The 15,781-nt window shown below is 35.9% G+C and overlaps 1 protein-coding gene across 2 annotated transcripts in view; it reads left to right on the top strand.

The window, feature by feature from the left end:
* The window catches only part of LOC140450884 (cytochrome P450 9e2-like), a 71,794-nt gene that overhangs the window by 10,958 nt on the left and 45,055 nt on the right, over positions 1-15,781 (top strand). For both annotated transcript variants that reach the window (XM_072544570.1, XM_072544569.1), the window contains exon 2: positions 3,347-3,566. In XM_072544570.1, the coding sequence (XP_072400671.1) occupies positions 3,364-3,566 (203 nt within the window). In that variant the 5' untranslated portion in view covers positions 3,347-3,363. The remainder of the gene's footprint in view (positions 1-3,346; positions 3,567-15,781) is intronic.

Raw genomic sequence — 15,781 nt, 5'->3', positions numbered from 1 at the left:
TTTGTAAAGACATCGATACCGTCTCTATAAACTTCATAAATCCAACGAACAATTCCCTGGGGATCAATATAGACGTTTAGAATTTTGTCAAACTGCAATGGAAATGTCACATCAAGATGAACATTTTTTAGAGAATGTTTTGTTCACCGATGAATGTACGTTTTCATTGCATGGCCGTCACAATTCAATAAATGCTAGGTATTGATCTCGAGGAAATCCTCGTCAGATTTATGTCGCTCGTACCCAGCGTCTTCGAAAAGTAAATGTTTGGGGAGGCATAATAGGGAATCATGTTATTGGTCCATTTTTATGGATGGACGGTATGTTGACTGAGCGGAAATACTTGGAACTTCTGCAAAATGAAATTGTCCCAGCCCTTTGTAATTTACCAATACCTTTCGATTCCATATGGTTTCAACACGATGTTTGTCCTGCACATAATTCTCGCATCGTCAGTGAATATCACAGTGCGACTTTTCCTAATCGATTGATTAGTGGCCACGGATATTTTTTTATTTTTGTAGAATTTTTACTTATTTAAACATTCTTTAAAAAATTTTACTTTATTTTCGAAAGTACGACGATACTGTTTTGTCAATAAGATTTTTTGTTTTAACTTTAGTTTTTGTTTAGTTTTGTTTAGTGATTCAAAGCAAAACGATCTTTGCATAATTTCAAATTATTAAAAAAAAAAGAAAACCACATGTGGGTTTTGAACTCTAATCGTCTGCGATGTCTGTATCGCAATGTCGAATTCTTACCACTAATCCACGAAAGATTTATAATTATTTCGTGACAAGAGTGTATGAAACTCTTCAAATCATAGTAGAAATTATTCTTGGTTAATAATTTAATCCTTTAGATTAAATAATCACTATTAATTAAATTATTTTATTCACATTTTTACTTTATTGTGGTCAATCAGTTTTTACTTTATTATGCGAAATTAAAAAATGGAAATACGTCACACATTTGACGTTACTCATAATAATTATGACCGAGGTGATTTAGCTCGAATCTAACGTCTAAAGGTGTGAGACTATCGATAGTGGTAATGTAATGTAATATAAATTATAGGTTTTTCCAATTATTTCTCACCTCTACGAGTTTCATCTTTTTTATTTCACAAGGTAACTGTGTTTTCTATCTCTTACGTTAAAAAGCAGGGTGGTAAGACACTCATCACTGTATATATATATATATATATATATATATATATATATATATATATATATTTATATATGTATATATATATATATATATATATATATATATATACAGTAGACTCCCTCTATAACGAGAACTGAAATGGCAGACTAATTACCTCGTTATAAGCCGATCTCGTTATATCGTTATATCAGACAACAATATTACTGTGCATACATATGAATATGTAGTTTTCTAAACCATTAACTTCCTTTAGTTAAGCCATTCGGAGCAATATAAGATGCTAATAAATATTGTTTGAATGGCGTTTTTGAAAAAAAGATAATTACTTTTATTGTCAATGAAATACATTAAAACAAAAAAGAGTTGTTTACTTTTATTGTCAATGATATACGTTAAAACAAAAAATCTGTACTTACATTTTTTTCTGCAACTACATAATGTATAAATAGTATTTCCAAGAATAACATAAACTATTGCTTCTGCAATTTTAAGAACTATCTCATTTTTAACTGTTTTAAATTGTCCAGTTTCATTATATCTATCATATTTTCTAAAGATGTGAAACAGTTGTATTTATTCATTATAAAGAAGTTTATTGCGAGTGGCAGCTACGTTGATTGAGGGGCCGTTTAAAAAGGTATTTATTTATAGCCACGACCGGGCCAAAAACGTAAAAAAAAACACGTTTTTGGATCTTATTTTCTCTCGTTATAACCAAATTTGCCTCGCTATAGAGGGTTATAGTTCAATAGAAATTTCACGGGACATCTAATGTATCTAGTTATAAGCGAAACCTCGTAAAAACCGTGTTCGTTATAGAGGGAGTATACTTATATATATAGTATATATATATATATATATATATATATATATATATATATATATATATATATATATATATATATATATATATATATATATATAGGTAGACATTGCAAAAGATATGATATGTTGATTAAATTTAAAATATATTCAATTGTTGAACAGCAAAGGTTTGATCGGTCAATAATTGGCAAATGAAAGTCGTCAACTACTTCATTGATTTATTTGAATACGTATCGCTTTTATTTTTAAAAGCATCATCAGTTCACTACAAATAGAAAAGATCTTAGAATATAAGTAAACAACGAACAAGGTTCATACTGACAAAAACAATCTGTAGGTTTTTTCTAGATGTTATAAAAACTCTACGATAACATTAAAAGTTACTAACTAAACGAGAAAAGGAAACAAAAAACACAAGAAAAACGTTGTTTTAAGCTTTTTCAGGTTTCAAGGGTCAAACCACACTAATCTTTTTGATTGTTTTCTATCCGTTGTAGGATGTCATAATTTCACATGTGGCTTGCTTTCGTACATGTGTTTATTTCGAATGCAGGGAGGTATGATTATCGAGGAAATTGGTAAACGAAAACGGACCGAAGGGGAAACGTAAAAGGATTCATTTCTTTAAAAAAAAAAAAGAAAGAAAGAACAATAGGAATGAAGTTAATGTCGTGTAAGGGTTTTTTTATTTGTTATTTCTTTTGTATAATGAGAGAGTAATATATCTCTCTGAAGTTGTCGATGTCGATTCTTTTATTTAGGGACGCTGGATGTTTTAAAATTTGGCACATTTCAAGGTTGGATCGCTTGTGATAATTTTGTTGTTTGCACAGTATTTTGGTATTCGTGAAATCGATATTGTGTTTAGTTGAAATGGCATATTGTGCAAGGGCACAAGATGGTTTAGAAATCCTAATGTCGCAGGGTATATGATAGACAACCTTAGTTTGTTCTAGAGGGGCCAATGGAGTTTTTGTCTTCGAAAACTTTCCTAAGGTTCTGGTTTTTCGAAGACAAAAGCTCCATTGGCCCCTGTGCAGAGTGCAACTCCTGCTACATTGGCCAGACCAGCCGCTCTCTTTAAATTAAAATAAAAGAACAATTTCCGACGTGGAAATCAAAACGTCAAAATATTCTATAAATTTGTGGCTTATTACCAATTAAAATATTAAATAACTTATGTAATATTTAAGAAATACCTTATAATTTACTAGTAGATAAAAATTTGGCTCGTAACGTAAAGCTCAATAACTTATTGCACACAAAAACTATTGCAATATTTAAAAGAGTGCCAGTAGAACGGTATCCAAATATTATTGTACATATAAATAATTTTTTTGCATTTTTTTAGAATAAGTCACGACCAACATGTTGCAATTAATATTAGTGGCTGTAGTGATAGGAGGCCTATTTTACTACTATGGCGTTAAGCCCCTAAGCTACTGGAAGGAAAGAGGTGTAAAACAGACCAATCCATGGTGGTTGTTTGGAGATAGCTGGGGAGTGGTTCTTCAAAGAGAAACTTTCCCGGATATGGTTGCCAAGGGATACAACACGGCACCTGAAGCTAGGTGGGTAAATAAATTTTATGACATTAACGTTTAATCAATACAATATGCTTTATTACTAAATCAGTTCACCAATGTTAGATGCATACATGTTAAAATAAACTGCTACATAGAAATATATACATATATACATATATACATGGATGGGTTGGAGTCAATAAAGGTTTCTTCCAGGTTGGGGGTTAGGCTAGAGGGTAGAGGCTAACAACCTCTTCCTGTAAAAATCATATGTTACGGAACCTCAAGGACTATTAGCCGAACGGAACTTACGACGACGACACTGCAAACGAAAAATGGAATTAAGATTAGGAACATGGAACACCCGAACCCTGTACCGAGCTGGAGCACTCGCATCTCTACTAGACATAGTGAACATGTACAGAGTAGATGTTTTGGCACTGCAGGAAATGCGATGGACGGGAACAGGCATTCTTGATAAGAGAACCCACTCCCTATATTACAGCTGCAATGAAAACCAACACATAGATGGAGTGGGATTTATAGTAAACCAAAGAACAAAAGGCCTAGTTATTGATTTTAAAGCCTACAGTCAAAGAATGTGCTATTTACGCTTAAAAGGTAAATTCTTTAATTACAGTTTAATTAATGCACATGCCCCGACCGACGACAAACTAGAAGACATTAAAGAACAGTTTTTCGAAGACCTAGAACAAGCCTACAAAAGATGCCCCAGAAATGACATTAAAATAGTGCTAGGTGACATGAATGCAAGAATAGGACGAGAGCATGTTTTTATGCCGACTATAGGAAGGCATAGCCTACACAACATCAGTAGCGATAATGGATTACGACTGATAAACTTAGCAGCAGCACTGAACATGACCGTCGCTAGCACCTATTTTGAACACAAGAATATACATAAGGTAACCTGGACCTCCCCTGATTTAAGAACAACTAGTCAGATTGATCACATCTTAATAGATTCAAAACACGGAACGGACATAATAAACTGCAGAAGTTATAGAGGCGCAAACATAGACTCAGACCATTGTTTAGTGATCTCAACACTAAGGGCTAGAATTTCAAACTCCAACAAAGAAAAAGAAATAAATAGAAAGAAATGGAATGAACAGAAGATGAGAGATGCAACTGTTGCAAAACAGTACTGGGAAAATGTTACCAATAGGTTAAGAAATCAAAGTCTAGGCGAAGAAGACCAGAGAGATATAGACTCATTCTGGAACAGGATAAGGGAAGATATTGAGTCAGCAGCACAAGATGAAATAGGAACAGAAACTTGTACCCGAAAAAATCACTGGTTTGACGATGAATGCAAAGACGCAACACAGAAAAAAAATGAAGCGTATGCAAAAATGCTTACCCGCCGAACTAGAACAAGTATAGAGAATTACCAGACAAAGAGAAGAGAAGAAAAGAAAATACACAGAATGAAGAAACGAAACCACTTAAAAAAGGAACTTCAATATATAGAAAACCTCAACAGAGAGAAAGAATTCAGAACATTCTATAAGAAAATTAACATCAACAGAAAAGAATTTAAGGCAAACACAAATCAATGTAGAAGTTTAAATGGCGATCTCTTAACAACAAGAACAGACGTACTAAACCGATGGACGGAATATTTTAACCAGATACTTAATATAGAGGAAGAAGAAAACGCGGAAGACGTATGCTGCAAGGTAAGCGGAGCAGACGAGAGGGAGGAGGATCCACCAACGATCCTGGAAGTTAAAGATGCTGCAAACAAACTAGCCAGAAACAAATCACCCGGAATAGATAATCTCCCAGCGGAATTATATAAAGAAGGTGGCACGATATCATAATAGCGCTACAGCAGCTTATAAAATAAATATGGATACAGAAGTCCCTTCCCAATGATTGGAATATTGGAATACTTTGCACCATACACAAAAAGGGAGATATCTTTGAATGCTCTAACCATCGAGGAATTACGCTCCTAAATGCAGCGTATAAAATATTCTCCAATATACTGTGCCATCGTATGGCACCATATGCAGAGCGAATAATAGGACAATATCAGGCTGGTTTTAGAGGTGGTAAATCAACAATTCATCAGATTTCAACCCTAAGACAAATTCTAGAGAAAACACTGGAATACGGTGTAGACACGCACCACATATTTATAGACTACAAGGCAGCCTACGACTCTGTAAATAGAAGAGAATTGTTTAGAGCAATGATAGACCTAGGAGTACCAAATCAGTTGGTAAGTTTAACCAAACTATCCCTTGAAAAGGTTGAATGCAAAGTACGAATCCAGGGGAAACTCTCTGAATCTTTTAAAACAAATAACGGGCTACGTCAGGGAGACCCACTCTCCTGTATACTATTCAATCTAGCTCTGGAAAAAGTAATACGTACGTCACAAATCACAGCTACCGGTTCAATATATAACAAATCTGTGCAAATTTTAGCATATGCTGATGATATCAATATTGTTGGGAGAACGGAACACGCAGCACGAGAGGCGTACGTAGCATTAAAGGAAGCGGCTACAAAAATGGGTTTAATAATACACACCAATAAAACAAAATACACGAAAATAGGTACGCAACCACAAACACTACGGCCACTTGTTATAGAAAATGACGTCATCGAAGCAGTTAACGAATTTGTATACCTGGGAATGCTCGTCAATACTGAAAATGACACTACCGCAGAGATAAACCGCAGAATTTGCACGGCTAATAGATGCTATTTTGGGCTTAATCTCCTTTTTAAATCTACAATTATATCAAGAAATAAAAAAGTAAAACTCTACAAAACAATAATACGCCCAGTCCTAACATATGGTTCAGAAACCTGGACTTTAACAAAAAGCAATGAAAGCATGTTAGGATGTTTCGAAAGAAAAATACTAAGGCGCATCTATGGAGCGGTAAATGAAAACGGTGTCTGGAGAAGACGATACAACTTCGAACTCTATAGGATATACCAGGAACCAGATATCGTAAAACACATAAAGATAGGACGTCTGAGGTGGGTAGGCCATGTAATGCGGATGGAGCAAACCGACCCAGCTAGAAAAACGCTCCTTGATAGACCTATTGGTCAAAGAAGAAGAGGAAGACCCAAAACAAGATTCCTAGATAACATCGATGAAGACATGAGAAATATGGAAATACGTGCTTGGCGGAGGAAGGCGATGGATAGGGACGACTGGAGAAAAATTCTTGGGGAGGCTAGGACCCACACAGGGTTGTAAAGCCAAAATGATGATGATGGAGTCAATAAAAGGGCTATTGGTTAACTATTTTTTATCTCGAGCTTTCAATTATTGTGCTTACAATTATTATCAAGAGCTACTAAAAAAGACAAAATATCTTACAAAGTTGAACTACAAAGAAAAAACAATTTTTGTTAACTCACCAAATAAAATTAGTTTAGTAAATAAAAATTGCTGCTAATACATCTTAAAAATAATTAATACAAAAATGTCCTAATCTAATAAATGCTTCTCTGAAATTTTTAGTATAATTTTGAAAACATTTTTTTTAATACAAAAACAATTGAATTTATAAATAAGTTAAAATAGCAACCAATTACAAATAAGCCTCAATGTCATAAATGCCAACTTAAAATTTTTATTTTTGACAATTATATTGCCAAAAATAAAATTTTGTTTTAAAATTATTTTTTGTTTAGTAACAAAAAAGAAGAAGATTTATTCACCATTGATAGATGTCTGAAAAAATGTAACAGATATATGAAAAATTAAATGAAAATGTGACATTTTACAAGTTTTATACATAAATTATAAAGAAAGAATATAATTATAAATTTTGCTTAGATTTTGAATTTCTGATCTTTTATTTAAATTATTATCACTTTTGCTAATACAAAACATTTCCAAAAAAGTGCTTTTGAATCTATTACTTTCACTACATAAAATTTTAATGTTATCAAAATCCATAATATGGTCTTTATCGATTACATGCTCTGCCAAAGCACAAGATGGTTTTTTTAATTCTGCAATCACTTTTGTGAGAAATAATGCGATTTGAAAAATTTCTTCCGATCTCACCAACATATTCAGCCTCAGACTGAGTACAACTAATGCTGTATACTAAATTCGTTTTTTCAAATTTGTCTATACGATATTTAGTTTTGGAATATAAAGATGAAATAGTTTTGATGTTCTTTGTTGCTAGTTTTATATTGTCAATAACCTTTAATGTTTGTATTAATTTAGGTGTTAATAATGGTATAAAAGGTAGTGAATGATAATATATGTTCTGATTGTTAGATACAATGTTTTGAGATTTACCAAAAAATGGTGTTTTTTTGGTACAAAAAAACACCATTTTTTGGTACAAAAAAAAATTTGGTACAAAAAATTTTGTACCAAAGTTATTTATATTAACAATATTAAAAAAAAACATCCTATGTAGCATATCTGGAGGATAAGAGTTTTCAATTAGAATATTTTTTAACAATTGAAGATCTTCTTGTAGATAATCTGGATGATGAGATGATGAGAATTATTTGGATGATGAGAGTAATAGCTTATAAATCTATTACTACATATGGGTTTTCTGAACCATCTGGTTTTCAACATATTGTCTGTATTTCTTACAATTCTTATGTCAAGGAATGGTAGAGAATTATCTACCTCTTCCTCAACTGTAAATTGTATATGTTGATTATGACTGTTGAAAGTGTTGACTGTTTCATGAATTTTGTGTTTAGGAAGTGCCAAAACTAAATTATCTACATATCTTTTAATAAAAGGAATGAAAAAAGTGTAATTGGTGATACAATCACTGATAACATCATCCATGACATAGCTACTTAGAATGGGTGAAAGACTAGATCCCATAGGACTACCAAAAATTTGTTTAAAAAAGACACCATTAAATATTAGAATAGAAAATATTAGAATCAAAAACAAAGTTGACAAGTGTTTTAAAATGTAATAAGTCAATATTAGTGTGTTGCGAAATCTCATTCCAATGTTTTTCAACACTACTTATGATTAAATCTAAAGGCAAATTGGTAAAAAGAGATGTTACATCAAAACTAACTAAAACATAATTTTGTGGTAATTGGAAATTATTAATGAAAGAACTAAAATCAAATAAATCTTTAATGTAAAAATTGTTGTTTAAATTATAAGCATTAGTTAAGATGTCACTGAGGAGCTGTGCTATTGGTCCATTAGGAGGGCATTTCATTCAAAATTTATAATTATATTCTTCCTTTATAATTTATGTATAAAACTTGTAAAATGTCACATTTTGATTTAATTTTCCATATATCTGTTACATTTTTTCAGACATCTATCAATGGTGAATAAGTCTTCTTCTTTTTTGTTACTAAACAAAAAAGAACAAAATTTTATTTTTGGCAATATAATTGTCAAAAATAAAAATTTTAAGTTGGCATTTATGACATTGAGGCTTATTTGTAATTGGTTGCTATTTTAACTTATTTATAAATTCAATTGTTTTTGTATTAAAAAAAAAGTTTTCAAAATTATACTAAAAATTTCAGAGAAGCATTTATTAGATTAGGACATTTTTATATTAATTATTTTTAAGATGTATTAGCAGCAATTTTTATTTACTAAACTAATTTTATTTGGTGAGTTAACAAAAATTGTTTTGTCTTTCTGGTTCAATTTTGTAAGATATTTTGTCTTTTTTAGCAGCTCTTGATAATAATTGTAAACACAACTAAAAGCTCGAGATAAAAAATAGTTAACCAATAGCCCTTTTATTCACTCCAACCCATCCAAAACAGTTATATACTTTTTCCAAACGAGTCACAAGTACTTCTTTTTTCTATATATATATATATATATATATATATATATATATATATATATATATATATATATATATATATAAATATATACATATATATAAATATATACATATATACACACACACGCAGTGATCAACCCTGTCCCTAGGAACATGTGTATACCAATGTAAGAATGGGATCCACATGTCCGAAGATCAAACCGGTCACACTTCGCTAGTCGAAGTGGTACCTATCTGACCCCCAGGCTTTTCAGCCACCCCTCCTCATCGTGTGACTTACGTGAGGAGGCTTATGATCTGAAATTTACTTAAGATGCCCTGGGTAATAGGACATCCTCGGTTTTTAGTGAATGTGGTTATGCCACCTAACTGTAGGGGTAGCCTCATCTAGGCTTTTCTCCCTATTTACTTTACTGACTCTATTGATTTTACTCTACTTTACGTCGGGACTTAAGTCCCCAAAAAAAAAAGAAAAAAGAGCGTATGTTCGGACCATAGAGCCATCAGCCTGAGCTGATGACTCTATGTCCGGAAAAGAGTGTGTGCTCGGTCACTCAGCCGCCGATTTGGCAAAATAAATTTTGTTCTCCTCGCCGGCTGAGCCCCCGAGAAGGGTCCGGCCACCAAGCCCATGTATGCCGCACATGACCTCAGTGCTCGGATTTCGCGAGTAGATCTTTCATTCGATCTACCTTAAGGGCCTAGTCCGCGGAGCGGTATATAGAAGGCCTGACGGGCCCCTTCTTTATTTGCTATATAAGGTAAATTTACGTTAAACAGTTGAACGAAAAGTATGAATATATCAATATGAATTTACGTTATTTAATCAGAAAACACATTTTTTTGTTTTTGTGGACTTCCTTGTGGCTTCGGGACTATAAAATGCCTGGGCAACAATTCTTTCCTTTTTTCCTTAATCCTATCTGTGTGCGTGTATTGGGGTATGCATTCCCAAGTGTATAATGCTCTCACACACCCCGGTGTATATTGGACTTATAATTACCTAAAAACCTAAAAACCTAAAAAAGAAAAGCGTACCCTCTTGCCAGAGTTTTTTTGGTGTGTTTTCTGATTGACTGCATTTCATTTTTCGATCTTCTTGCAACCATCCCATTCTTTATTTATTCGTTCGGGTTCTCCCTATATCGAGCTATCTGTTGTTTTGGTCTGTTGTGTACCGTCCTTGTGTTTTCATTGTAGTTAGTCAGCTCTCTTAACATTCTGCTTGGGTGGTTTCTTAGTCCGTTGAAAATTTCATATGCTCTCTCGTCTAGCGTGCGTAGGATTCTTGTTTGTCCTGAGTCTCTATATACATATCTCAAGGGTACGTACCTTGGTATCTTAAGGGCATCTCTGACTATTTGATTTTGAGTGGTCTGTATCTTTTTCCTGTTTGTTTTACAGGTGTGTCCCCACGCAGCGGATGCATATGTTAGGACTGGCACAATAATACTATTCGCAACCCTGATTTTGGTTTTAAATCGTAGTTTACTTTTCCTTCCAATAAGTGTTGAGAGCTGACTTTTCAACGCTTTGGCTTTGCGTATTTGCTGATTGATGTGCTCAGTGAACGTTAGCTTCTTATCTAGATGTACCCCTAGGAATTTAGCCTGGTTGGTCCAGTCTACTGTGGTGTTTTCGATTGTAATTTCGCGATTTGGTACACTTCTTCTGTGACTAAACATTACAGCCTGTGTTTTGTCTGGATTTAGGGCTATTTTCCATTTTATGCACCATTTTTGGAATCTGTTTAGTGCTCTTTGCAGATGATTAGCTGCATGATCCGGGTTTCTCCAGCTAACAGCTATTGCTGTGTCGTCAGCGTAAAGACTCAACAAAGACCCTGGCTCTTTTGGCGTGTCGGCCGTATAGATGGTGTACAGGTACGGCGACAGCACCGCTACCTGAGGCACACCCGCCTCCAGGGTCCCGACTTCGGATAGGGTTGCCCCTATTCGAACTCTGAACCTTCTGTTGGCAAGATATGACGCAAGGAGGCATGTCATCGCCTCACTGTAACCAAATTTATTCATTTTATAGATGAGTCCATGGTGCCAGACTCTGTCGAAGGCTTTGCTGACGTCCAGAAAAGCTGTAGCTGTGTACATTTTTTCGATAAATCCTTTGGTGATGAATTCTGTAAGTCGTAGTACCTGTAATTCACAGGAGTGTTCGCTTCTGAACCCGAATTGAGCCTCTGGTATGGTTCCTAGCATTTGTGATTCTTCATTGAGTCTTTTTAGTATGACTCGTTCCGCTATCTTGCTTATAGATGATAATAAGCTAATAGGTCTGTAATTTTGCGAAAATGTGCCGTTTTTACCAGGTTTTGCAATCATTATTACGTGTGCCTCTTTCCACCTATCTGGAAAATATCGTAGTTTTAGCATGTTGTTTATTATGTTAGTGATATAAACAATAGCTTTTGTTGGTAGATTTTTCAGCGCCCTATTTGTGATGTTGTCGGGTCCTGGGGCTTTTTTGGCATTTGTCATGTTTATAAGTTCCTTTATTTCTTCGGGAGATGTATGTGTAATACCTATTCTGCCCTTTTTCCTTCTAAGTCTTCTCGCTGTTCTTTCTACCTCTTCCTCAAAGTCTATGTCATCGTCGGGGTCTTCGTTGTTTCTACACGCCCTTTCTAGTTCGTCCTTCATGACTTCGGCTTTGTCGATTTTCGTATGGACAATCCCGTTTACTCCGTGTAGGGGAGGTATGGGTTTCTTGTCCTTTCGGAGGATTTAATAACTTCCAGAAGGCGGATTTGTTAGGATTTAGCTCATCGATATAGGAGTCCTAGCTTTCATTTCTATGATTTTGAAGTTGTTTTTTCACTTCCCTGTCTAGCTCATTTGCAATCATTTTGTCTTCTACCGTTCTTGTGCGGTAGGCTCTTCTTCTTTTCCGGTTTTTCTCTTTGATTAGGTTTTGAAGTTCTATACTTATATCCCTGAATCTTCCTTTTTGTCTTGTGATTGTTTCGGTTTTGGAGCTGTCATCGATAGCATTGTTTATTGCTTGTTCTAGTTTAATTACACTGTCTTCTAGTTCTGTAATATTATTAATTGTTGGGATGTTACCGATGTTCTCGCTCACAATTCTTCTGAAGTTTGGCCAACTTGTCTTCTTTCTGTTGTGAAGCTGCAAATAGTTCCATTCTGTTGCGCCCAGGGTCAGGACGATTAGGTTATGTGTCGAATCGCCTTCATTTAGAGAGTGTATCTCGTATTTTTGACCCGCGTTGTGTAGGATTGCAATGTCGAGATACGTAGGGAGTTCTCCGTGGAAACATATCGGTTCTGTTGGTCCGATGACATATGTGTTCGGTCTGTTCTCGAGATGGTTGCAGAGATATCTTCCGTTTCGGTTGGTCGTCCTGTCAAACCAATTGGGAGATCTAGCATTTAGGTCTCCAATAATTATAGTTGGCTCTTCTGAGTTCAGTATTAGGCTCAAATCTTCATTGAAAATCGGATCATGTGGTCTAACGTAAGCTGACACTATTTTTAGTGTTTCGTTGTTGGCCTTAAGTCGAATAATTGTGGCTTCCATTGTCACCAGTCCGTCTGGTGGTGGGATGTGCTCGTGTTCGAGTCCCTTTTTAACTAATATAGCTGTTCCTCCTGATAATGCTCTATGATCCGTTCTATAGATATCCTAGCCTGGAAATTTTGTTTTTTTCCTTTCCACTAGTTTGGTTTCTTGAAGGGCTACGATATCGAGCTCTAATCTGTTTATTATTTCATCCAGAAGGTTGATCTTTTTGAATATTCCGCCGAAATTTCATGAACCAATGCGTAGATCTTTGTTTTGGTTTGCTAACATTTTCGGACGGCTTCTCCAAATGCAGTCATCATTTTTGTTGCTTTGTCCATCATGGACATCATTTCCATTATTTTGTTATTATACTCTGTATGGAAGTTTGCGATGAGGGTAGCTGCATCCTGTACTGACACTTCTTGTGGTTGTGCTGGAGATTCTGTGGTGGTTTCAGCGGATTTTTTCGCTGCCTGTTCGTAGCTGACTCCTTTGTTGATTGGAGCACTGTTTATGGGTCTTCCTACCGGTCTTGTTGGGGGAGGTGTTTTCTTTTTGGGGGCCTTAGAGCATCCTCTATAATTTGCTGTGTGCGCTTCACTACAGTTTGCACATTTGGGGTCGGTTTCCCGACTTTTCTCACAGTCGTTACTGATGTGGTTTTCTCCGCATTTTACACATCTGGATCCGCAATGGCAAGCCTTTGAGCTGTGATAGAACCCTTGACAGTTATAACACTGTAGGGTGTCTTTTGTGATTTTGAATTCATCCTCCACATAGATGCGCATGTAGCATATATCAGATATATGCAACGTCTTCCTCTTTGAGGGTGATGATGAAATGTGGCAGTACTTTTTTATCAGCTTTTTTGGAGATCATATTGATCACCCTTGTTGCTTCTATTCCTTTATTGTATAGGTTGTCTTTAATTGCTACTGTGCTAGTAGTAGCAGATAGCCCTTTTATAATGACTCTTTTTAGTTTATCGCTATCTATGGGATATGCGATGAAGACTACTTTTGGAGTGTGTTCTTCTAGGATGTGTACCATTCCTAGGTAATCTTTTCTGGTTTTTGTGTTAATAACAATCAATCTGTCTGATCGTGCAAACTTATTGACTGATATTATGCCTTGGTTGGCTGCTCTCTGCAGGATTTCTTGGTGTTCTCCTACAGTTTTTAGGATTATCGCCGGTGGTTTCGGCTCTTTTACTATTGGCTCTTTTACTATAGGCTCCTCGCTTGTTTGCGGTAAGTCTTTTGGTACGTCGTTTTTTTTTCAACTTGGCTTTTTTTGGCTCAAGTTATTTTGGGCAGTTTTCTTTTTCTGGCCTCTTTCATGAGCCTCTTTCGCAGCCTTCTTAAATTCGTTTTCTTTCCGCTGATTTATTATCTGCGTCTGCTTTTTGGCGACGCTTATTTTTGTTTTCACACTACTGTCTGATTTCTCAGTAGTGGTGCCTGTCTTTTTTCCTTTTTTGTTTTGGACTTGTGTCCAACTTGCAGGTTCTTTGGTTGTTATGATTCTTTCCAGCTCTTTAGGCTTGCCTTTGCTACCGGATGGCTTTGCGGGGGGAGGTGAACCGATTCCTAGTTCCACTAGCTTTACAACGTCATTATCGAGGGAGGCTTTCCACCGGTCGATTTCCATTATTGACTCTTCTTTCTCCTTGGCTGCTGTTAATGCCATTATATGTTGTACAAGTTTTTGTATCTCCTTGTCCTTTTCTTTGTTTTCGTTTCTCAGCTCAGTCATCTGAGCAAGAAGGTCTTGGATTTGTTTATTCGAACAGATTTGATCTGTTCCGTCAGTACATTGACCGACCTTAAAAGTTCATTGGCCTTTTCCCTTTCCGCCATTTCTCTGGCCTTTTTCTTTACTTCTTCGTCTTCCGGAGAGTCTTCTTTGGGCCTTAGCCTTTTCATTTTCTAACCGATTTCGGGCTCGGCTTCATTTTTGGAGACGTTGTCCACGGCGGGTTGTGTCTCTACTACAGTTGGGGGCGGGGCTTCGCGCGATTCTGCAGCTAGGCTCGGCTCTTCGTCGATGGCGTCCATCGTATTGATATCGTCATCGGTGTCGATTTCGCTCCTTTTTTCTTCCTCCGACTCGGGCAGATAGGAGTCATCGTCAGAAGATATCACGATTTCTATGTCGTCGATCGCGGGATTAGTCGATTTAATAAATTTATAGTATAGCTCGATCGAGCTGGCAACAGAGAGGTTTGATGATTATTCGGCTAAATCATTCCCTGCTTCTTCTTGTGTTGTCACTTGCGTGACAACATTTTCGGGGGGGGGGGGGGAATATCACTCATATTGCCGTAAGGCAGTGAACAAATAGTTCATAAGATATAAGAAAATTCTACTTAGACGACTCTGTTTTTTTTCCCACCGACTGACCGCTGTCAGTACGGCTTACTGGGTGCCGTCCCAGGTACCTTGCGGTAGTTCGCTCCCTGTATTTACAGCGAGGGATTCTCTTCCTGTTACTCACACCTCAGAAGCAGAGGCCGTTGCTGTCCGACCTTGTCAAATGTCAAGGCCTTACAGTGCCATCCCTGACGACACACTGAGGTGATCCCGAATTCTTTGCAAACGCGAAGCTATTATAGCCTCCGCGAGGAGCCTATAAAAACAGCTCCTCGACAGTTTAACTAGTAACAACCTCGCATCCGCTTTTCGCTAATATGCAGGACAAGTGCCTATGCCACACTCAGTGTCTTACCCACCGGGAGCTGAAAAGCTCCGTTGACAATAATTCAGTCGCCCCCACCTAAGCACGCTTCTCTCTTGAGCACGTCCGTACTGTTCGACTGTTCGAGTCGAACTAAGTTGGGGGTATTAAGTTATATATATATATATATATATATATATATATATATATATATATATATATATATATATATATATA

Source organism: Diabrotica undecimpunctata, chromosome 1, assembly GCF_040954645.1.
Source record: "Diabrotica undecimpunctata isolate CICGRU chromosome 1, icDiaUnde3, whole genome shotgun sequence".
Taxonomy (NCBI): domain Eukaryota; kingdom Metazoa; phylum Arthropoda; class Insecta; order Coleoptera; family Chrysomelidae; genus Diabrotica; species Diabrotica undecimpunctata.
This window is presented reverse-complemented; position numbering and strand designations above follow the sequence as displayed.